The sequence below is a fragment of the Ciconia boyciana genome, chromosome 10, assembly GCF_034638445.1.
Source record: "Ciconia boyciana chromosome 10, ASM3463844v1, whole genome shotgun sequence".
NCBI lineage: Eukaryota > Metazoa > Chordata > Aves > Ciconiiformes > Ciconiidae > Ciconia > Ciconia boyciana.
The window spans coordinates 19,306,662-19,328,740 of record NC_132943.1 but is presented as its reverse complement, the minus strand read 5'-3'; the positions used below and the strand labels follow the sequence as shown (position 1 = coordinate 19,328,740).

General features: G+C 42.0%; 2 protein-coding genes across 2 annotated transcripts in view; both read left to right on the top strand.

Annotated features, from left to right (window-relative positions):
* Positions 1-4,296, top strand: part of ITGB6 (integrin subunit beta 6) — a 34,140-nt gene extending 29,844 nt beyond the window's left edge. Inside the window, exons 15-17 of the mRNA XM_072874742.1 lie at positions 199-318; positions 1,931-2,097; positions 3,965-4,296. Coding sequence (XP_072730843.1) covers positions 199-318; positions 1,931-2,097; positions 3,965-4,066 — 389 coding nt within the window. The 3' untranslated portion in view covers positions 4,067-4,296. The remainder of the gene's footprint in view (positions 1-198; positions 319-1,930; positions 2,098-3,964) is intronic.
* A 12,193-nt stretch (positions 4,297-16,489) lies between these two features.
* Positions 16,490-22,079, top strand: part of PLA2R1 (phospholipase A2 receptor 1) — a 44,874-nt gene continuing 39,284 nt past the window's right edge. Inside the window, exons 1-2 of the mRNA XM_072874083.1 lie at positions 16,490-16,801; positions 20,266-20,649. Of these exons, the coding sequence (XP_072730184.1) occupies positions 16,693-16,801; positions 20,266-20,649 (493 nt within the window). The 5' untranslated portion in view covers positions 16,490-16,692. The remainder of the gene's footprint in view (positions 16,802-20,265; positions 20,650-22,079) is intronic.

Genomic DNA, 22,079 nt, shown 5'->3' with positions numbered 1-22,079 from the left:
CGGAAACAAAACAAAGCTGGGGTTGGAAGAAAAGTCATTAAATCTAGTAGAAATTCTGAGGGTATTTCTGCTTTTGTCTTTCACTCTTTACCATCCACAGGCGAGGCTGTGACAAACACGATGCCAGCAGTCTCTCTTGCCGTTACATGTTAAATTTCATTTGGTCTGATGAATGCCTTTTTTCCCCTCCCTCTGCAGATTATTCAGAGGATAAATCCATTCCCTGCTCTTTGCAGGGGGGAAATGAATGTATAACCACATTTCTACTGGCTATGGATGAACAGGGAAGGACAGTCATTCATAGCATAGAACAGAAAGGTAAGCAGTGAATATTGCTTTTTCTACATGAAATCTGATTTAAAAACACAGGCAGGGTGAGCTATCTAGAAGCTGAGCTCTTTTAAGTAGCACTGCACCTCCTTGTGTTTGTAGCTCTCCTCTGCCCAGCCAAAAGAGCACCTCCTCAAGTTCTGATCTAACGCAGTAGTAAAATAAATACTTGGCCTTTCATGAAAGATGGGCAGAATGATCCCTGGGCTGCAAGAGTAAGTTAATTTTTCTAAAGCCCTGTGTGATTCTAAGATGATGATACCAAATGTCATTTGCATTATATGAGAAAACTATAATTCACTTTGAAATTACATATATTTCATAGATGGACACATATCCAAAAGACTGTCTGATTGGGTATACCTAATGAAATTCTAAAATATATTTATAATTACATTTAATGTTGCAGTATCATTAAGTTTTTAATATTTTGCATAACTAACAGATATTCAACAGATCTCTCTATATCCTTTCATTTAACATTACTTCTTTACTGTTTCACTACTGATTTTTCATTAAAGCTCCTAATCATGTAGGACAGGAGAGAACACAGACACCACTTTTCAGCTGCCAAACACTTTAGTTTCCAGGCAATAAAAATGCCTTTTTTTTTTTTTGACACACCCGTGTCTCAGTGCTAAATGTTATTTATGTTTCAGGGAAAGCCATGCAGATTGGTAACCTCATTCTGTTGGCACAAATGGTGTTTACTGTGTTAACCCTTTGTGTAGCCTTTCTCTAGGATACATGTGAGAATGACAGTGATTTCGCTGCGCAAAAAAGCAGCTTCTACCATAAGAACAGTAGTCTGGTTTTGTATACGTTACTATTACAGCAAAGACGGTTGTAACAAAGCTAGTACTAAAGAAGCACATCCCTTTGTAAACTACACCCCTAAGACTCAAGAATTTAAGGGTAAGATTGTCTCTTTTATTAAATACATTTACTATGTATTTTAAGTAGATCTGGGGGAAAAAAGGGAAAGAAATATCTTAAGGAAGGCACAGTTCATTAAACGGTGTGTAGTGGCCCTCCCACAACTCTACAATAACCAGCTTCGCTGTCACCTGCTGTGCTGCCCCTGGGCCTGGAAAGTCTTGTGCTGTGGCGACGGCGATGCGGGCGAACGGGAATGGTCGTTGGTGACTGTACCCTGATACGGATCTCGCTAGAATCTTTTCCTCTGCAACACACTGAGTATCAGTTAATTGAAGTGGAGCTTCAGCTGTAATATTGTAAAATTCATAATCTTGTCAACTCAGCCCTGTTTTTTAGAATTAAATATTGGCATAGATCTGAAAATAATTTTCTAACTTTTCTCTTCAGAATCTGGGTCTGCATCCAGCAGCTGCTAATCGACACAGTAAAAGAGCAGTGGAAGAAGTTAGCAATTAATTTTTTTAACATTTTAATGCAGTATTTTTCAGCCAGTTTCACAAACCCTTTAGCAAGTTAGCAGGAGGAAAATAACATGGACTTGAAGGAAAAGGCATGCACCGCTCGCAGCAAATGAGAAGCCCAGCATGCCTCTTGGCTGTTTTTAATTGCCTAAAATTTATTGATTGGATATCCACAGTCATAATTGGTTTTGTTTCTACAGATTGCCCACAGCTTCCAAATATCCCAATGATAATGGTGGGTGTCACCCTTGCTATCCTTCTCATCGGCATTGTTTTACTTTGTATATGGAAATTACTGGTGTCAGTTCAAGACCGAAAAGAGGTGGCCAAGTTTGAAGCAGAAAAATCGAAAGTTAAATGGCAAACGGTACGTTAAATGCATTGATTTTATATGAGGTTCTTGAATTTGGTTGCATGATGCACACCTGCCTTTAAAATTCTGTGTCTTGGCTTTGTTCTTTTAAATTGATAGATTTTACTGGTAGGTTTTCACTACATTTAGTATTCTATAAAGTAAAATTATGATTTTTTTAGGGGTGAAAAATAGCTAGAGTTCGATCTCCTGGTTTAATTCCTTCCATATGTAAAAGCGTGTAGATAACATTTTTTATTAGTTGTTAATTAGTACCTCACCTTTGATTAATCTTAGCAAAGTTGTTTGTTTGCTGCCTATGTAATTATCAGAGTTGTACCCCTCTTCCCAGAAGCAGAGCCCGTTTTAGGAAAGATAGATAGCTGATGGCCTCTGCCATGCTGAGAGCCCTCTCGCACAGCTGAGCAGTGAATGTAGGCTGCCCAAAATGTAGGTAAAAGGACAGAGAAATTCAGGCCTTACCTTCTATCTATAGCTCGCGGATGTCTAATGCAAGCTTATACCACGCGTTCCCTTCTCTTCTTTCCTTTCTGCCCTTGACTTTTTTGCTCTTCTGCAAAAGCTTTAAGACTTCTGAGGCTCTTTGGAAAAAAGCATGTTGAGTAAGTATTTCTGGTGGGTGTCAGGAGGACAGGCGATACGCTGTCGTTCACCTGGCTCCATTCTCGTACAAAGCCCTGTGATTGCAACATTTCTGCAAGGATGGACACTGCCAGCCTTTCAGCTTTTGAGATGGGAAAAATCAGTTACTTACAGGCAAGGCCACTTGAGAATGTTTTCTTAGCCCTTTGGGAGAGCTACATATGGTCAGAGGGAAGGGAAGGATACACTTGATAGAAGCATTTTAATTTTCTTTTCTGTCGCAAGAGGAAATGATAGGAAGGGAATGATGAGAGGCCAGGATAAAAAGCCCGGGTGGGACTTGCCCTTCTCCCAGTGCTTGGTGGTCTGTGGGGCTCAAGCACGAGGACCGTGACAAGTCACACCTCACCGCTGAGACACTATCTGTGTTTTTAGAATGATCCAACTACAACATCTGATACACAAATTATATCAGACCTATTTGATAAAGTATTGTTTGCTGATGTGCATTACTCTAATCTGGGAGGTAGATGCAAAGGGATGCATGTTCCTGCCCCTAGACTGGTTTGTGCTGCCTCATATAGACCGGTCTCAATTTCAGGGGCTTGGAATATAAGCAAGCTGCTGAAGGCTATTCTAAAATTATCAAAGGTACGAAATTACTTCTGTACAAAGAATAGACCAGAAGTCCTTACTAGGGAAAAGAAATGGAGGAGAGTGTGATACTGGACTTCAAAATTATGACTGGGGAAATTGAAGATGGGACATTTGTTCACTGACTTTTCCCATGCAAGCACAGTGAGATAGCAGGCTCCAAAGAAGCCAAAAACCATCATTACACAACACTTGGTTAAGGCATAGGATTTATTTCCAAAGGTATTCTAGATGATAAACGTTTGCATGGATTCAAAATGTCTATAGACAAATCCATAGGAGGAGGACATCCTCTCTGACCCAGGAGGTTTGTGAAACGTGTGTCGGCTTTTCCATGGACAGCCTGCATCACCTGCTGTTGGGAATGAATTGCTGGGCCAGGCAGATATCTGGCCTGAGAGCACAAATCATCTTCTCCTGCACATTGGGAAGCAGAGTGGTATTAGCTGGTGCATGTACAACCGGCACCGTAACACGGGGTCAGGAATCATGGATCAAAATGATCCCTTTGCTGAAGAGGCACGCTCAGGGCAGTGGTGTGCAGCTACGTCTGCTTGCAGCTGAAGCAATGGCAACATGAGTTCAACACTGCATGACTCCATTCTGATTTTGTTTGTTTTTTTAGGAAACAAATCCACTGTACAGAGGCTCAACAACCACTTTTAAAAATGTAACTTACAAGAACGAAGAAAAGCAAAAAGGGGCCATGGCTGCAGATTTCTATTAGTACCTCTGACACTACAAACTTAGTTTTACGGGCAGGAAATCTAAAGACACTTGTTTCTTCTCAGCTGATTATGTGATATTTGTTTGCACGTTGCCGTGGTATGATCATTCTGTTAGAGAAAATATATCTTGTGTTGGGAAAACTATAGATAACATATTAGTGGTAAAGGTTAGTAGAAATATTAAAGAAAAAAACCCTTTAATATTAAAGCCCCCCATCTTAAAAAAATAGCATCACAAATATTTTTAATTTTCTCATTAATACTGAGGATTAAAAATTATCATATGTAAGCCTATTTTTGTGAAATTAGGTATATACAATGAGCTGTATACTACTTTGTTCATACACACAATCCCATATATTTGTGTTTAGGGATGTATTTGTACCAGTCTATTTGGTGGGCTGGTTTAAATTTAAAAAGGTTTTTTTTTCATGAATGCTGCTTAAACTACTGAGGTTAGAGGTTCCTCATATCATCTGTGTGAGTGAATAATTTTTCATCAGAAACAAGAAGTGTTACTGTCTATCTTCTGTCTGTCTAAGGTATACAGAAACATCTTCTCCTCTTTAATTCTGCTTTCTTGTCCTGTTTCCCTCTTTCCTTGTCCTTGTTGCTGTTTGATGTTCTTTAAGAACACAGTCCCTGGGGTTATCTCAGGGAAAGCTAAATCAAGCCCTTCCTCACTTGCAGAGTCGTTTTCTGTTCTGGGCATAGACTGCTTTTTTTTTTTTTTCCCCCCTCTTCCCTTTACATTCTAGTAGAGAGGATCCAGAGCAAAACAGAAATATTTGTAAATTAGAGACTCCAGTAGAGAAACTTTAAACCAGAGGATTACTAGAACTCCATTTCACTATTTACGTCCTGTTTAGGCACTCAAAATAAACCACGCATGCTGGACCATTACATGAACGGTTGCAGAAGCCCTTTATGTGCGGGAGAAGTTCACGCACAAAGGCTCAGTATCACACACGAAGACAGTACTCTTTTGTTGATATATCCAAAATTGTGAGGTTCTTTCAATGCCCAGCAGCCAAACCATTTATTCATGTGCGAAATAATGTACTCAGCAATTTTGGGCCGTCTTTTTTTAAACTAAGCAACTAATAGATCTATGGATTCCACTTTGTATTCATTTCCATGACGTTAATGAGGATTTTTAAATCTCGGTTTTAGCTAGTTACTAATGACTTGCCATAAATTCTTAAATTGTAATGCTGTTATCATGCACAGCACTAGGAAAAAAAAAAAGCCCCAACAAAATCAGCTAACATGCTGGCATAAAAAATTACAACATTGGGCTATTTTAAGCTAACAATAATTTACTTTACCTTTTAATATCACTTTTCCTCTGCATTTTTTAGTACTCTGGAACAGATGGTCAAAATGTACATATGAATGTACTTACAACAGAAGACTTAGAAATCAAAGGTACATCAACACAGTCACAGACAAACAATTACGTACGTTCCCTATGGTAAATCATGTATTTGATCTAAAAAAACCTCGATGTCCATTTTGTGATAAATATTTACCAAGTCTGTGCAACATCAGTCTCTATATCCTCTGCAGTTCCTGGATGTGAGACTGATATATGAGCTAGCTCTGACCCATGCCTGTTTTAGGGCCTGATCCAAAGCCAACTGGAGTCAATGGCTACAGATGAGGATCTAGTTTCAGTGAAACTATTAGTTTTGGTTTACAAAAATTGTTTTGTTTAAACAAACTGGTTAATACTGTCTATTAGTGGATTAGAACGTATAGTATATATTTCTGTGCAAAAAGAATTAAAGAGTATCAGATGCCTTTGGAAAGAAGGTGATGCTATAACCACGTATTAAATGCAAGATGCTTGCAGTGTGAAGGAAATGATGGCTGTCATTAAGCTGGAACAGATTAATTACAGGTTCACGTCTGTACTCTTTGGTATTCCTGCATATCTCATAGTGGAAACTGTGCACAGACAAAGGCTTGCATCTGCAGCCCTTCCAACCACTAGACTCCCACAGATGTCAGTGCAAGTTACACGTGGGACCAAATCCTGTTTTCCTGGCACATGGATAAACTCATGGGAGGCAAAGCTGGCCCCTGGATTCTGTCTCAGATTCCACTTGGGCCAGGATTGCCTAAGGGACTAGGGAAATCTGGATTTAGCCCATGTACATTATCTGTTACTCTTTTGTTTTTCATGTAGAAGTCATCAAGTGACAAAATTTCTCTGAAAGAAATGAAAATATTTTTATTACTTTTAAAGTAATAAAAAAATCTATACTGTTTATTAAATACCTTTTAAGTTCTGTTTCTGAGAAGGCTGATTCTGCTGCTCAATAGTACAGTTGAAAGCCCTTCTTCTGTAGGTTACCCATTTCAATACTGAAATACATTTCAGTATTCAAGCGTTATTAACAAAGTGGTGTTCACATTTCACATCAGGCACTTGGTGGTCTACATTCCCTGTTCCTACAGGAGATTTCATTTCACAAAGCTACTTACTCTCTTCCCATCACTTGCATCTTCTAATCATCAGCAAAGATCCAATTTGGTATGTAGATAATGTTTACAGCCCCATTAATCCTCCTAGCCACCTCTCTCCAAATTATCAAAGATGTACAGAAATCAGGCAGTATGTTTTTTCCATTTCCCTGCTGTGACTGTACTATAAATCTTCTGTGCACCTTCAAAATCATCAGGATGGAAATCACTCAAATAACTAAGAATTCATCAGAAGAGAGAAAATAGAAGGGCTTGGTGAGGAAGGTCTCTACTATTGAGGGATATCCAAGAACTAGGCTCATTCATATGAGCCATTCTTTTAACAGCATTGATTTAGATCATCAATTTTGACTAAACCCCCAGATTTCAAGAACTTTCAAGATCTTATTTGGCATTCACCCTAGAAACAAGAGTGGTGTCCATCTTTTTTTATTAACTATATTATTTTTATCTTGTAGCATTTGTACCAAAGTTCTTTTTTTTTCTTTTTTTTTCTCCACCAAATTATGAGTGGGTTTGTGTGTGGTGCGTGGGATGAAAAAGTCTTTCTGCTGTTTTCATGAATATTGTTTTGACCTGAGGCTGGACCTTGAGAGTGGCCAAAACATTTTTAATAGTAATGCTTCTATTCACTGAAGAGTTAAACAAAATAAAAGAATAATCATTAGCAAATTTATGGTATTAGTATATCTTTTACACCCCATAGAATGGTAATTTCAGTAATGTATGTTAAACGGATAATTTTTCATTTGATTTGTAAAAGTTTCATGTTAAGCTGTATTGTATATGTTCAGACTGCATTCAACTTTGTTTTGTAATATAACTAGTGGGTAATGAGTCTGGGATACAAGGCTCAGATGTCAAGTGCAATACTCTCCATGTGTTGTCTACCATTATACACATGTCCAAGTTTGCTTTGCAGTGGGCATAAGGGAATAATTGCCCCACAAAACTTATCACATCCAATCTGAAAGTAAAAAAAGATAATTTTTATCTTAGTTTATTTGCCACAACTTGTTTGTGTAGAAAAGGAATTACTTAACTTTTAATAAAGATTGTAAAACTGAATGCATTTTTAAATATACTTTTATTGTTCTTCATTTTCCATTTCAGCATATGTCTTTATCATTTTTTCACGTTTTGACTAATCTCAGCAAATGTCTCATGCTTTGGCATAACCTAGAGCTTATTTTATAACTCCTCCCACCCTTTTTTAAGGCAGCACATGAGATGTAACAAGTCTGGATTTTCTTCTATTTGTGACTCTTCTACCTTTCAAGGAAATGAGTTAATGGATGAATGCTGTAAGCAAGCCATTTCTGGAACTCAGATTGATTACATATGGCATTCTTTTATACAGTGATCCCTAAATTGCACGACTTGCTTAAAGCTAAAGATCCATTCATTTTGTAAGCATAACAGCAGTAATATCTTTTTGGAACTACGTGGGAAAGTGCTTATTTTCTGTTTAATCTGCAAGTTACCTCTCCTTTTTTTCCTCTAATGAAAAGTTGTGTATTTTGATGTCTGCTAATTTCCTGCTCTGAGGAAGAGACCATTCCTCTGCACCCTTGACAGAACTGTATTTTAAGTCTGTTGTATTCTCCAGGCACACAATAAGATCGTGTTCTCTTGCATTTCACAGGGGATTGTGAAAACTGAAACTGCAATTGCATAATGTATACTGATGGCATGTAATTTAGAATGTATTCTACCCCCAAAAGTCTATACATTTGTTTGTTTTTAGGAATGGTTCATGCTTAGAAACTTTTCTTCCGTGTTTTCACTGATGGGTTAGGGTTAATCACCCTAATTAGGGTTTTAGGGTTATCACCTAGTTTTAGGGTTTTCGCCTAATATTGACAGATAACAACAAAAGCACAATAATGGCAGGTGGTGTAGAGAAATACAAAGGCTTTGGCTTTGCAAAGATCTTGGTAGATGAGAACTTTGTTTCTTGAAGCTGGCTCAGTCTCTCTCTTCTACCAGTCATCATGCAAAAGCAGCGAGAACCAAAAACTGAATTTCCTGACAACCTCTCCCTTCCTCATACTATTTACACTACAGTTCAGACTTATTTTTAATCAAATCGGATAATTTAAAATAATTTCAAGACATTTCTGTATTCAGATAGATGAAGTTCTCAAGGCATGATGTATTTTTTCAAATGCCTTTTTCCACAGGATAACTTTTCTCAACAGTGGGTTTTTTCATTACTGTTTCCACATTTAGAATAGGTAGGAGTGTAAATAAAACCAAGGTCTTTATGTATGAAGAAACAGGAAATTTCCATTTAGTGTTCAGCAGTTGGATGCTACCTGTGTTTGGAAAAGTGTGTACCACCAACTTCAGGCTTCAAAGTTAACTCTAGTTCAAAGGCAAATTGTATCCTCTGTTGGTCTTCTTAGGTGAGAGGTTAAAATTTGCTTTCTCTAAAACTCTCAACTGACTGAAAAATCAGACCTATAATTATAGTATAATTACCATGTAACAAACTCTCAGTTGCTCCTATTTTAGGTTATGGTAGATTTGAAAAAGGACAGATATGAAAAAAGAAGTAAACAACAAAAAAACCACCCCAATCCAAACAGGAAACAACCAACCAAACAAAAAATCCCCAATAATCCGAAGGTGGTGGAGAAATTAAGCCTGAAAATATACCAAACCAGGAAAAGAACAGTTCAGGCTAAGAGTCCTAGAAATCCTTAAAATCAATGAATTGTTACAAAACCATTCAACACACTTCCCCTCCACCAGTGTCTGCAGGGAGAGAAAGTCCTCTGTGGTAATGTGCCATGAGCCAACACACAAGGTGACAATCAAATGAACCACGGTCAAGCAAGAGAACATGAATTTTTACAGATACAGTGGTCCGTACCTCTCGTATTCATCCTAGAGTACGTGCAGCTACTGCTTCAAGCTGGCTGGGACAGTGGCTGCAAGAAACCTGTTCAACATCTCCCTCCCGTAGACTACAGGTTTTGGATTCCCCTTCCGATGCTCTCTGAATCTGGCAGATACAGAGCTTTATCACAGAGAGGTGCTTGTCACTGAACTTAGTATTGACTGTGGATGATTAGTCAGCATCCCCAAAAAGCTTGTGGAAAGACTGTCCCTTAGCGTTTGTCCACTAGCAGCACTCAGGAAATTAATTCCAAAATAAATCTAGGAATTTTTTGTGGGCTGGATAATCCACATGAAAACTGTGTAGACAACATTCACTTTGAATTGGACTGGTCTTAATCTAGTTAATCTTTATTCCAAAGTAAGGACAAGAGTGTCTGAACATGTTTAATTCAGTTTATGTGATTTTCTGTACAGTTATGATTTAATTAATTTAGATTAAATTTTGAGTTCTTCCATGTTGAGATTCTAAAGAGATAAAGGAGGAGAAAGATGGAACAGCTGGGAACTTTCCTGCCTTTCTCCATATCAAAGGCCAAGATACCTGGCCTGACTGGTCTAATAGCATCGGTGGCAAGTCATTCCCACTGGTTAGAAAGTCATTAAAGCCTTTCAGTGACTCATAGTCAAAGCATCTACTCTATTGCAATTAAAGCATTTAAGTTTTTTGACTGCACATTTGCATCTGATGATAAACTCAGCCTCATGTTAGCAAAAAGAATTTCCCTGCAGAGAAATGACGCTATTCTCACAAATGTGTTCAGTTCTTTCACAGGAAAACAATCCACCAGCAAATGTTATTCTCCTCCTACCTGAAATGAGTAGCGACTGAAGATCACTGGGTTTTGTCAATTTAATTTCATTGCTCGTGCTTGTTAACAAATTTTCAGTTTGGGCTTGGAAGGACGCAAAGGAAAAATATTTTCTCTTTTTCGATTGTCTTACCAGCATAAAATTCAGAGAAGAGAGCAGAAATTTTAAGAAGTGGTTCCCTGGTGCCTACCCTTATGTGTGTGTGGATATAACAGAAAATATAATTATATAAGTAATGAAGACAGATTCTACCACTGTGTGAAGCCAATGGGAGCTCTGACTTCCAGACTTTCTTAAATCCTGGTTCTTAAATCCTCAAATAGGAGATCAACTGTATATCACATTTACCACAAAACAAAATATTGAAGAGAACAAAAACCATAAATGTCTATGCATTTTTATTGAATACAAAGTAAGATATCTAATGCAAAAATTATTCCACCTGACAAGAAATTGGTTAAAGGCAAAGTAAAATTGCTTTGGGTTTCTCTGTGTGCATATTCTCTAATGAGCACAGTAAATGTTGCCATTAGCTGTAGGATTTCTGAGTCTAAATGTGTATGCATGGCTAGAAAAAAAGATCACCTCTGCGGAGGAGTGTACAAGGTGCAAAGGCACACCCTCTCCCAACCTGTGAAGTTGTGTCGGCACTGGGTACACGTTATGCTCTAGAATTTCTGCAAGCATCTATCCTTGTTCTGAGTGTTACACCCAGCCAATTTTTTTTCCAACTAGATTGATGGTACATTGTTAGCGGTTGTCTGCCCTTCCTAAGTTGTTGTTCTTAGTCTCTTAGTAAATGACAAAGCTTAAGGCTATGCCTTACCCTCACTTCTGCCCACTCCAGTTTATACCAAAGCCAAGCGCAGCTCACGGGCACTCTCCTGTTTCAGACACCATTAAATCAGCAGGATGCACAGAGAGGCAGTGGGACCTGGCAGGGTGTTTTGGTGGTGGCCACTGGAGGCCAACAACTGCAGGTTTGTGCTGCCTTGCAGCTCTGCTGCCAAACTGCCAGCGCTGGCTGCGGGGCAGCGTGGGCATGCAGATGTGGAGGGAACACGCTGACTGAAGGACTTGTGCTTGAAAGCATCGGTTTTCCTGGAGCTGATAAAACCAATGTCCTCGATGCTTCACTGTCAGAATCAATGCCCACTCCCCTTTTTCTTTTTTAAGTGGAACCTGGTTATTCCCTATTACCCTGATTTATGAAGCTTCGTTCTGATAAAATGAAGCTGGGTTGTGCTTAAGGAATTGGTCAGCACGGGGTAGAAGACACGTCTGGCCAAACAAATCAGGAATGGTTTTGCCTACAAACCTGTTTGTGTATGATTAAGAAACACAGAGAAAACTATCAGTCTCTCAGGTGCATTTAAACCATGAAACAAAAATTGTGAATGTTTTATGGGATTTATATTTATTCTAAAATGTCTGCTAAGCAATTAGATGATGGCTTTATTGGTTTGTTTAAAAAGTATAACATTTGCTGATCACAGTATGTGTAATTTCTGGTATTGAGTACAATGAGTCATAGGTTTGTTTAGTAAACAAGTCTACAGTCTAATATTAATAGCTTTTCTTGGGAACACACTAACTACTCTTTTGGAGCAAATATTTGCAAAAATCATCTGTCTTATTCTACTATTGATTTCACTATAATAGTACTAACAATGGAAGGCTACCTTGATGGCAGCCATGTAGGTTTTAAGCATGCTGACCCCAGGTTAGCAAAGTACTTATGTGTCTCACCTTATAGCATATACAAATACTTGAAGTCATTATAAGCACATAAATGCTTAAAATTTAAGGAACAAATTAGCTTCTTTGCCGGAGTTGAAGATTGAAGTTAAACACTGGGGTCAGTTACATGACAAATTCTTGAAATGCTTTAACCAGTGGATCAGCTGTATGTTATGGCTCTGAGATCTGTAAACCTGCGCTAGTTAACAGGGACAGGAATACTCTGCACAATATCTCTAGGCATAGGCTGTCTAGGCCAACAAATTCAGACGTGGGGCAGCTGGGAGCAGAAGTAGATAAAAGCTGCATGAAGACTGCAGACAAAAACAGGGTGCTACTCAATATTTGCTCTTTGCATGTAATTCCCCTTTCTATGGTGCCAGTGTGATTTAGTTTCGCTCTACCGATCCGAAGTCCTGACCTAACACTGGCTTTTCTTAGAAGTTCAGTAAAAGGTGAGCAAGGGAAAATCCAAGACTGTTCCCTGCACGACATGGTAGTGTCCCTCCCCTCAAGGAGTGCAAGAGAGGATGTTCAAAGGGTAAGAGCAAGCCACAGCCACTTCCCTGCTTTCTTGGTGTTCCCTGCAGAGATGCTGACAGCACATTTGGGATGCTGCAAAGAACTCTTTTCACCCTCTATTTTACCCATGTCCTTCTGGCCCCACTGCTGAGAGGCATTTGGAACTGCAGTGTGTATAATTTATAAGTGGACATGTATTTTTGTTTTAGCTGCGGGTAGTTAAAGTTATGTGAAACACATGGTATTAGTGTGTATGTATTAGTAAAGTAAGGATTTGCTTAAAAGCGTTTTATATGGGAAAAAAATACGTAAGGAGCCTTGAATATGGGAAAAATACAAGTAAGGCAGGCAGATTTTGTATGCAGTACTGGATTGGGTAAGTGTGGAAAGGGAACCCTTGTGAGAAAAGGACAAGAATGGCAAAAAAATAACTGTGTTCCCTGGAAGGATGAATGACATATCAGGTATGGCTGTGCCAAGGCTTTGAGACAGGCTTTGAGAAACTAATGAGGATGGGCCAGAGGCATTTCTGGCCCCATTACCCAGTTTTGTTTTATTGCAAATATTGCAGTATTTGATTTTTTCCTTTAATGCTGCATTGGATGGATTACATAAATGTCTGTCTGCTCCTGAATTTGATACTATTGCAAATCAACAGCCAGTCTGACATGCTAGATTTATAGTAACAATAAAATTTCTACCCAATATTAAAGCATCTACATTCTAACAAACCATTCTGGATTTGTGTCAAGTGAGCATTTACGGGGAGAGGAGGGCTTGGAAAGGTGAGGATTCCCCAAGAGGTGGCTCATGTGCACAGTAACAGCCACACAGGTAGTTACTTTCTCCACTTCATGTCCCTGCAGGAATAGCAGCTATCTAGCGGAGTTTTAGAAGCATCAGGCTCTATTAACGCTCTTGGTGTCACCGTTATAAGGGAGTTTTTCATCTTGGAAAAAGACGTTTCCAGCCTAAAGCTATGAACAGCTAACTAATAAAACTTAGAGTCACATTTAGAAAAACACACTCTGACTGGTGAACATTAAACTGGCAGTTTGCAACTAGGGTTTTCAGTTAACCTGAAACTGGCCAGTGTAAGCTGTCCTGTAGGGTCATCTTAACTGATGAGGGCTGACGGGGACCGAAACTGCAGAGCCTGGCAGCCGCAGTGATTGCCTGGGAGCACGGCAGGACGGAGTGGTGTGACAGGAACACGCAGGGAGAGCTGCCAAAAGGAAAAGGGGTGTTGCTGGGCATGGCCGGGACGTGTCAGAGGAAGTAGGGAAGGTAGAAGCAGAGCCTGTAGTGCCTGTAGCCAGGTGTAACTGGAGTGGCAGAACTGATAAATGAGAGTAGTTCTGTGTCTGGGCTAAATAGGAAAACTTTTAAGTGAAAGGGAAGATGAATACAAACTTGGGAGTTGACCCAAGATGCCTGGGAACTGTCATTTTTCAGAGCTAAACAGAACTTAGGCCGGTGCCTCTGAAAAAGATGGAATTGTTGCTTGCTGGGCACGCCTACTGCAAGCAATATTGGTCCTGATTTTTCTTTCTACGTATTCTCTGGTTTGGTATTCCCATTCTGGCTGGTAGGAAAAAAAACGAGACCTGCCCTCAGACTTCAGATTATGAACAGAAATTACTGCATGAGAAGATGCTGAGCACATGCCACACTGGATCTGTGCGTGCACCTTGGAAAATTAATGGGTTTGTAAGAAAATGGAATTAGTGTGAATTTCATGCGGGCTTGTATTTGTGGATGAGGACCATGAACGTTCACTGGGTTCATATCTGTGTATAGGCCTCCTACAGAAGGCTGAGTTAATGTCTAAGCAAAGATGATAGGGGAAGGTATTGAATGTCTGTGTAGAGTACCTAAATAGCAAAGGCAGATCAGCTCAGAGAAGTGCATATATATATATATATATGGGTCCAAGTATATACAAAAAGAAAGAGAACAGATCATCAACAGAGAAATGAAGAGAAAAATATTTACAAAATGTGGGTTCCAGACAGAAAATTAAATAAAGGAGCCAAAACACTACAGCAAATGCCTTGAAGGAAGACAGGTAAAGCTTCAGAGAAATAAATAAATAAATAAATAAATAAATAAACCTGGAAAGTTATACAATTTAATGTGCAAGATAATATAAACCACGTAATCAAGTTTACTTCAGAAAATGTTGCCAACCATGTTGGTTTTACAAGCCACTATGCCAGCACAGATGTCTTACTATTGTAATTAAGTATGTATAGCTTAGCTATAAACACCAGGCCAGTATAACTGCAGCTGCACTACAAAGGATTTACCAGTTTAGAACATTCTATCTATTCTATTCGATCTGTCTAGAACGGAATAGATTCAAGGCAGTAAAAACGGTTTAGTCAAAGAGGAAGATCTGAATATCAAAGAAAAAAAAGCAGCAAGGAAAACTACTCAGAATTAATAAGTTGCTACTTTGCATTTAGTAAAATATTTACAAAAACACTGTTGAGATGTTCATTATCAGGAATCTGTAATCAGAACGTGCTTCCTTTGATCTTACTGAAATGAGCAGAAAAATCCACCTGAGGTGGGGCTCCTTCCCACAGCCCAGAGCAGCCTCATTTTTGTGCGCTGGCACCTTTATTTTTAAATGCAGTACCACAAACACGGCGTGATCTCTCAGTGTGACCCAGAAGCAAGTTCCGGAGCAAGAGAGCCCCTTTCTGGACCTCAGTATTCAAAGCGGTGGCCAAATACTCCTGAAGAGATGTAGACGGTTCTGAGTGGCCAGATTTTCATAAATGGCTCAGTAACAAGCTTCTCTCTCAAAATGTGAAATTCTCTGAAAGCTGCAGCTTTCCGGAGAGGTACATTACAGTTCCTTGAGAGTTAACAACCCTTCTGTCTTGCAAAGTCAGGTCAATTCTAGAACAGCTTGTTCAGCAATGTTTCCTGCTGTTTGTTCTCTGCCAGAAATTTTTATTGTCTGTTAAACTGGGAGAAACCCCTCCAGTTATCTGCTTCTTTCTAAGTGTTTGGCTTCTCTTGCTTCTCAATTCCTTCTTCTACCAAACTACCAGTGAGAAATTCCCCCCAGGCCCCGGGGTTTCTGTTTCCATACCTGTATGATGATTGAGGTGGACATGGGGGAACAGAGGCTCAGTTCAGTTATGCTCATTTATTTTTATACATTTATGTATAACTTACTGTACATTTATTTTTATACATTTATGTGTAATTTATATACATGTATATACTTGTCTGCTAGGCATAAAGAGCAATGCAGAAACATGCTTATGCAGATTAAAAACGAACTGTCGTGCTGATTCCAGTAAAACTACTCTATCTTTAACCCAGAGGTTCTGCTTTCAACTTTCCCTCTGCTATTCATAGCTTCCGTAAGACTGAAACTCAAGCCAAGTGGGGCAGCTCATGCGAATATTCGACTGAAGACAGAGATGAACAAAATGGAAGCAAGCAATTATTTTTCCCCATGCCAAAATGTAAAATGACTTGGAGCTCACAAGCTGACCCAGCTAAGAAACAAGTCTCTGAGTGGGGTCTTGTAAAAGCGGGGACGCTCAGGGACAGAGCAGCAAACCTGTGACCACGGACTGTGCTGTCAACGGTCTCCCACCTCCAGTGCCTCTGGGTAACTTTCCGGTTCTTTTTAGGACAGAAGTACCTGGAGTGCAGGCATGAGAAACTAAGTGTTTTCAGATGGAATGTAAGATTAATACAGAGCTTTTTGCCCGCTGGAATCCACGGCCCGGATCGGCCCAGCATAAGCCCAGGCGGCCCGGGCGCCCTAAGCGGCGCTCCCAGGCGCAGCCGAGCGGTCCCCGGCGGCGCCCCCCCGGCCGGGGCTGCCGGCGGCCCCTCGCGGGCAGGCGGGCGGGGGCGGAAGGCTCGGCGGGCGGCTCCAGCGTGACTGCCGCGACCTCGCCTGCGCCCCTCCCGCCTCCCGCGGCCGCAGGGAGGGAACCCGCGGGCCTCCCCCCCCGCCCCGGCCGAGCCGGGCCGGGCCGGGCCGCCCCTCCTCCCCGCCGCGGGGCGCCGCCGGGGTGGGATCGCTCCTCTGCCCTCCCCGGGGCAGGGCTCGGCGGGGCCGGTCCCCCGGCGCGGCGCGGAGCGGAGCGGAGCGGGAGCGGGTGGGCGCAGTGCCGCGGCGATGCTGGGCGTGCGGCTGCGGCTCCTGGCGTGCTGCCTGCTGCTCGGCGGCCGCGGCCCGGCGCGGGGCGCCGCCGCCCTCAGCCGGGACGAGGTGCCCTCCCTTCGGAGTGAGTGACGCCTCCGGGGCGGCCTGGGGCGGGGGGGGCGCGGGGCGCGCACCCCGGGGGGCCGGCGGCGGCGGGGCGGGGGGCGCCGCTGGTCGGGCTCCGCGCCGGGCTGAGCCCTGCGGCCCCGGCCGCTGCCCAGCGCCGTGCGGGGCTTGCCGCGGGGAGGAAGCCCGCGGGGTCTCCCCGGGCCCCGGCGGCTCTGAGCGCTGCGGGCGGCCGGGACGTGTCAAGGCGGGGGCGAGCCTCCTGCTGGGGTGAGCCCGAGCCCGGCCAGGAGGGTTTGGGCAGGGGAGGGCCTCACCCCGCACAGGGCTGAGGGGCCTGGGAGGAGTGAGGGGCCGAGGGCAGGCACCGAAGCCGTGCGAACCTGCCCCGCTGGCCGTTCGTTGCTCTGTTTCTGTCCTCCCCGCTTATTCTGCTGCCCATTGCTTTCGTTGCACCTGGAGGGAATATAGGGGATTTTCTTTGTCATTCCCAATAAATTCCAGTTATTTTCTGTATTACTGCATAAGCAATTCTCACTGCTTTTTGGGGCGGAAGGAAGTGGGAGGTGAGGAGGAAGGAAATGACAGTATCTTGTTCTCCTCATTACAGCCATTTATTCACTATTATCTGTGTTCAACCTAAGTAAACATGAACTTCGAGGTCCTGGTCAGCTATCGGCTCTTCATCTGTGGCTTCACATCAGCTTGAGGCTTCGCTTCTGGAACTTTGTTTCTTGTCACCTTGTCCCTGTATGCAGGGACCTGGACGTCAGGAGAAGCGGGCCGTTTCCAAAGGCCTCCCGCTACCCTGTCGATTCTGAAAGCATAGGATATCTCCTTTTCTCTTTGGGTCCTCTGGGCCTTGCGAGCTTATAGAGCCCCTCGCAGCTCTTCTTCAGCTGCAGGATTTTGGGCACAGGAATCCTCCCTGACCCCAGGAGCTTTGTAACAAAACCCCTCTATGAGAGCACCTGTAAAATGCATGGTGTAGCTTTGCAGGCTGAAAGGAGGGGAGCCCTAGAAGCGTTCCTGAGGCTTGGTGCTGCTCCAGTTGTCTCATTGCCCCACTTGAGGAGAGGGCTGAGCAGGGGCCCATGGAGCTGTCGCTGAGCCTGCCAGCTCACGTATCTTACTTCTGCCTTGAGCTGGCAGTTACCTGGCAGTCTTCAGGCCAGCACAGCTCTCTTAGCAATTGCATTTTGTAGTTGGGGAGTGGAAACCACATTCGGAAGAGGGCTGGGTGGCTCAAGAATTATGGTCTGGTGTTCTTGGCATAAGTTGCTGCAGAATGAAAAAGGGAAGCACTCTATTATTCACAGAGATTCTCCAGCTGGGTTATTTGTGTAGGCTCTGCAAGACCCTTATCTTTTCTCAGCAGTCATTGCAACGGTTAAGAGCCTTACAGATAAAGGCATTCAAAGGTTGAGAATCCTTCATCTTTGGGTTGTGGTGTTGCTCCCCCCACCCCTAGGGAGCTGCTCCATGGAAGCTTCCACAGGCTGTTGAGGTGGAGATAGATTGGGAGTTTGCATAAGAACTTTATTTAAGTGTGAATCCCAGTATCATGGTGAATTAACCTCATTAATCAGCGTCTATTGGTGCTAACAACAGCTCAGCTTCCACTTATCTGGCAAATTAACTGTGTGTTTTCTTGGTCAACCAAGATAGGACCGCTGTGGGAAAGGCATACCCTAGCATGAGAGGCGAAAACCCTTTCTGGCCATGTAGATAGAAACGTCTGTGTTGCCCATGGAGGACTGGGTTGGATAAGAAGGATAAAACCAGCACAAACTGTACAACTTCACAGAAAACTCAAAAGGAAAGGGCCAAGCTGGGTATCTGTCACAGAGCGTTGTCTGATGGTTTTTCAGTGAGCTCAGACACCTGAGAGCTGTAGAAATATGATGGATTAAAGGAACCTTGCTCTGCCCCAAATGGTTAAGGACTTAATGTAGGACAGCTGCTAGGTGCTTGGGAGATGCAATTACATATAACGGGCTGATTCTCACCTGCTGCCAGTCAGAAAGGCTTGCCCCTGCTCCCACACCATCACAAGCTACCAATGCCCATAGCCATGTGGAAAACAGCCCCTGTTACCAGTGCTACGATCTGCAGTGTGACTCTGTCCTCTCTGTAAGTCAGACTGCTTGATGTGCTCTGCACAGAACCTGTAACCAAAAACATCTCCGTAATCTAGATCCTCTCTGTCCTCCTTGCTGTGTGCACGTTGTATTGGTGAGCTGATCTCCTGTCCGTCTGTCTGTTACACAGCACTGTCCCACTGCTGCTTGGAAAATCTTTCTTTTCTAGAGCTACACCTAAACGGTGTGTACTAAACCCAGACACAGCATCTGGGTGGACCTCTGCATCTCATACTTTACATGTGGGCTACATCAGTTTGAGAGGATTTTTTTGTTAGAGTTACTGCTTCAGGATGTTAGGTGTAGTGAATTACAGCAGCTAGAAAGCACATGTGGCAGAAATCATCACTGTAGAATTTCAAGGCAAAATGGAAGTGCTGCTCAGGTTTTCAACGCACAATATCCCAAGGCATAAAATAAATAACTTGCCTATAATGTGAGAGGAACTCCATGGGTTAATTACCATTGGATTTCAGAGTGAATGAAATAGCTGAGCTGTTACAGGTTTATATTTTGCTGATTTCCAGTTCTTCAGCTGCCCTCATTTTTTTCAGTCTATATGCTCAGTTAAACATTTGCTCCCAAGACATTAAACAGCTGACTCTTTTTCACATACTTATAATGTAATGTCACATAGTTCAGTGAATTTCTACATGATTCCAAGAAAGCCGGGATGTCACGCTAACCCCACCACATCTGCTGTGGTCCAGGGTAGTCGTGTATGGTTGAACAATATACATCCAATAGGGAAGGCATACTTTAACCCTTGGCCACCAGCTCTCATGGTATAGATAAATCCTACCCTTTCTGTATCCTATTTACAATGCAAAATATTTTCTTTCTGCCTCCATAGTTGCAGAGAGTGAAGAATGAATATGGCAGAGAATATGGCAATGTCAGCCTTAAACTTTTTAGCTTTTACTTTAATTGCACTCTCCAATCCCCCCCCCTTCCCCCCCCGAGAATTATTTTACAATATACAGTATGACTTCTTGTAACACTTAAACCTGTACTCCATTACTGGGTATTTCTTGGTGACCAGTGGTTTTTTTTCTTTGAACATGACTGATGTTTTTGGGCACCCCATTTTTTTTTTTTGGCTATCCGACTTGAAAAATATTACTTAGCCTTATTTTTGTGATCTTGCAAGTGGTCCACATGTTAAAAACTCAGCTGGCAGTAAATTTAGACCAGTACTCTTATTTTTTGAAGTGCCAGTTATTCTGATGGATATTTTCCATTTTCTTCCTAAATAGCTCCAACTAAAACATTTGTCCTTTGATACTGTTTGATCAGTTGTGGTATCTGCAGAGAGAAACTTCTTTTTTTTCTCCTACAGATAAAGGGATATTTATTATCCAAAGCGAAGACTCCAACTTGTGCATTAAAGTGGACTCAGTTGGCCTTGTTCTGGAAGACTGCGGTCAACTCTCAAAAGACATGTTATGGAAATGGGTATCCAACCGCCGTCTCTTCAACATAGGCAGAAGTACCTGTCTAGGACTGAACATCAGTAGACCAGAACAGCCGTTAAGTATGCTTGAATGTGATTCAACTCAGTACTCGTTATGGTGGAATTGCGATGGAAAAGCATTAGTTGGTGTATCAGAGTACAAATTAGCCGTTGAAAACAGCAAACGTATTGTGGCCAAAAAAAAATCTACTTATCAGTGGAAACAGTACATGTCCTATGATGAAGACCTTTGTGAACACCCATTTCAAGGTAAAAATAAAATTTTGTCATAGAAATGTAGATGGGAAAAGTTTTCAAAAGTTCTTTTCAAGCAAGGTCAAGTGCTGATGATCCCTTCCAGCCTCTATTGTGGTTTGGGACTCAAAGTTTGGTTTTCTATATGCAATGGTTGAGGTGAGCATACCACACAATTGATTTTTTTCCTTATCTGTTATATGGACTCAAAAAAGCACCAGTATCCTTGCAAACCAGGAAATGCTCATTTCAAATCCTCTATAAAATAAAAAGGGGAACTAAGGATTTGCTGTTGCCTGTCCTGCAGCTTTCATTATCAGATAAACCAAAGGGAGATAATGAAGGATTTGGAATTCCCGTCACTGCAAATCAGCCTGTGATCGCAGTGTGTGTGAACCGAATGCTTGCAACGTTCAGCACCTGGACTCTGAACGTGCCAAACTTTGGAGCAGAGATCAGGCTTTTGATTAATCCTGCTGTACAGCTAGCGAAGGCGTAGGAATGTATGTCAAGATCCAGGCCTGCAGACCTGAACAGTTTTCCAGGTGCAAGGACTAAGATAAACCCATTGACTACAAACAGAAAGAGACAGACTGTACCTTTACCCCTTCCTCGGCATTTCTGTAGAAGGAAAGACCTAATGTTTGCACAGTATGTCTCAGACTGTTGATTCTCCCCATTTGAACTGGGTGTTTGGGTTGCAGATCTGGTTGCAGTGGTTTGCTCTGTAGGTGTAGCTGGGCTTGGCCTCTGCTAACTCCAGAGTCGTTCCTTTGGGAGCTGTGATAACTGGGAAAGCGCTATGGAGTCCAACCTCTTCTTTAAAACCCAGTGGAATTTATACTTAAGACCAGACAGAAAATATTTAAACCCACAAAAAGTCTTACACATTTGCTATGTACACATAGCGAGATGAAAGTAGGCCTGGTTTAGCCCTAGTACTGCAACATCTGGGAGAAGAGGATCAGCCTTAGGCAGGCGTTTCTAGCCTAGTTTCAGGACCAAAGTAATTAATTGCATTGGCACAATCTCTTTCACCTCCAATTTCTATTTTCCTCCTTCTACCTTAGCTTATGCACATGCAAATGCAAGCCAGCCTGTTAGTCCGTCCGGCGGGGGGGCACCTCTACCTTCAAAGAAAAAATGTATATAACTGGTGGTGAGAGGTCTATAGCTGTTGAATTTGGTTTCTTGCCAGGACTGAGATAATCCCTTGAACCTCTGTAGCTAGCAGCATGGTAGCGGGCAGACAGAGAAGCAATCCTGATTTTTTTTTACCCATGTTCTTTGTATCATCTGTTCATATCAGAAGGCTTTAAAGGAGATTTACAATGTGTAAACTGCTTTTTTATATGTGCGCAGCCAGCCATTAACTCTGTAAACCTCTAGGAACCTGGCAGTATGTACTGATTCTGTAGCTGAAGGACTTTGATCTTTAGGCTATC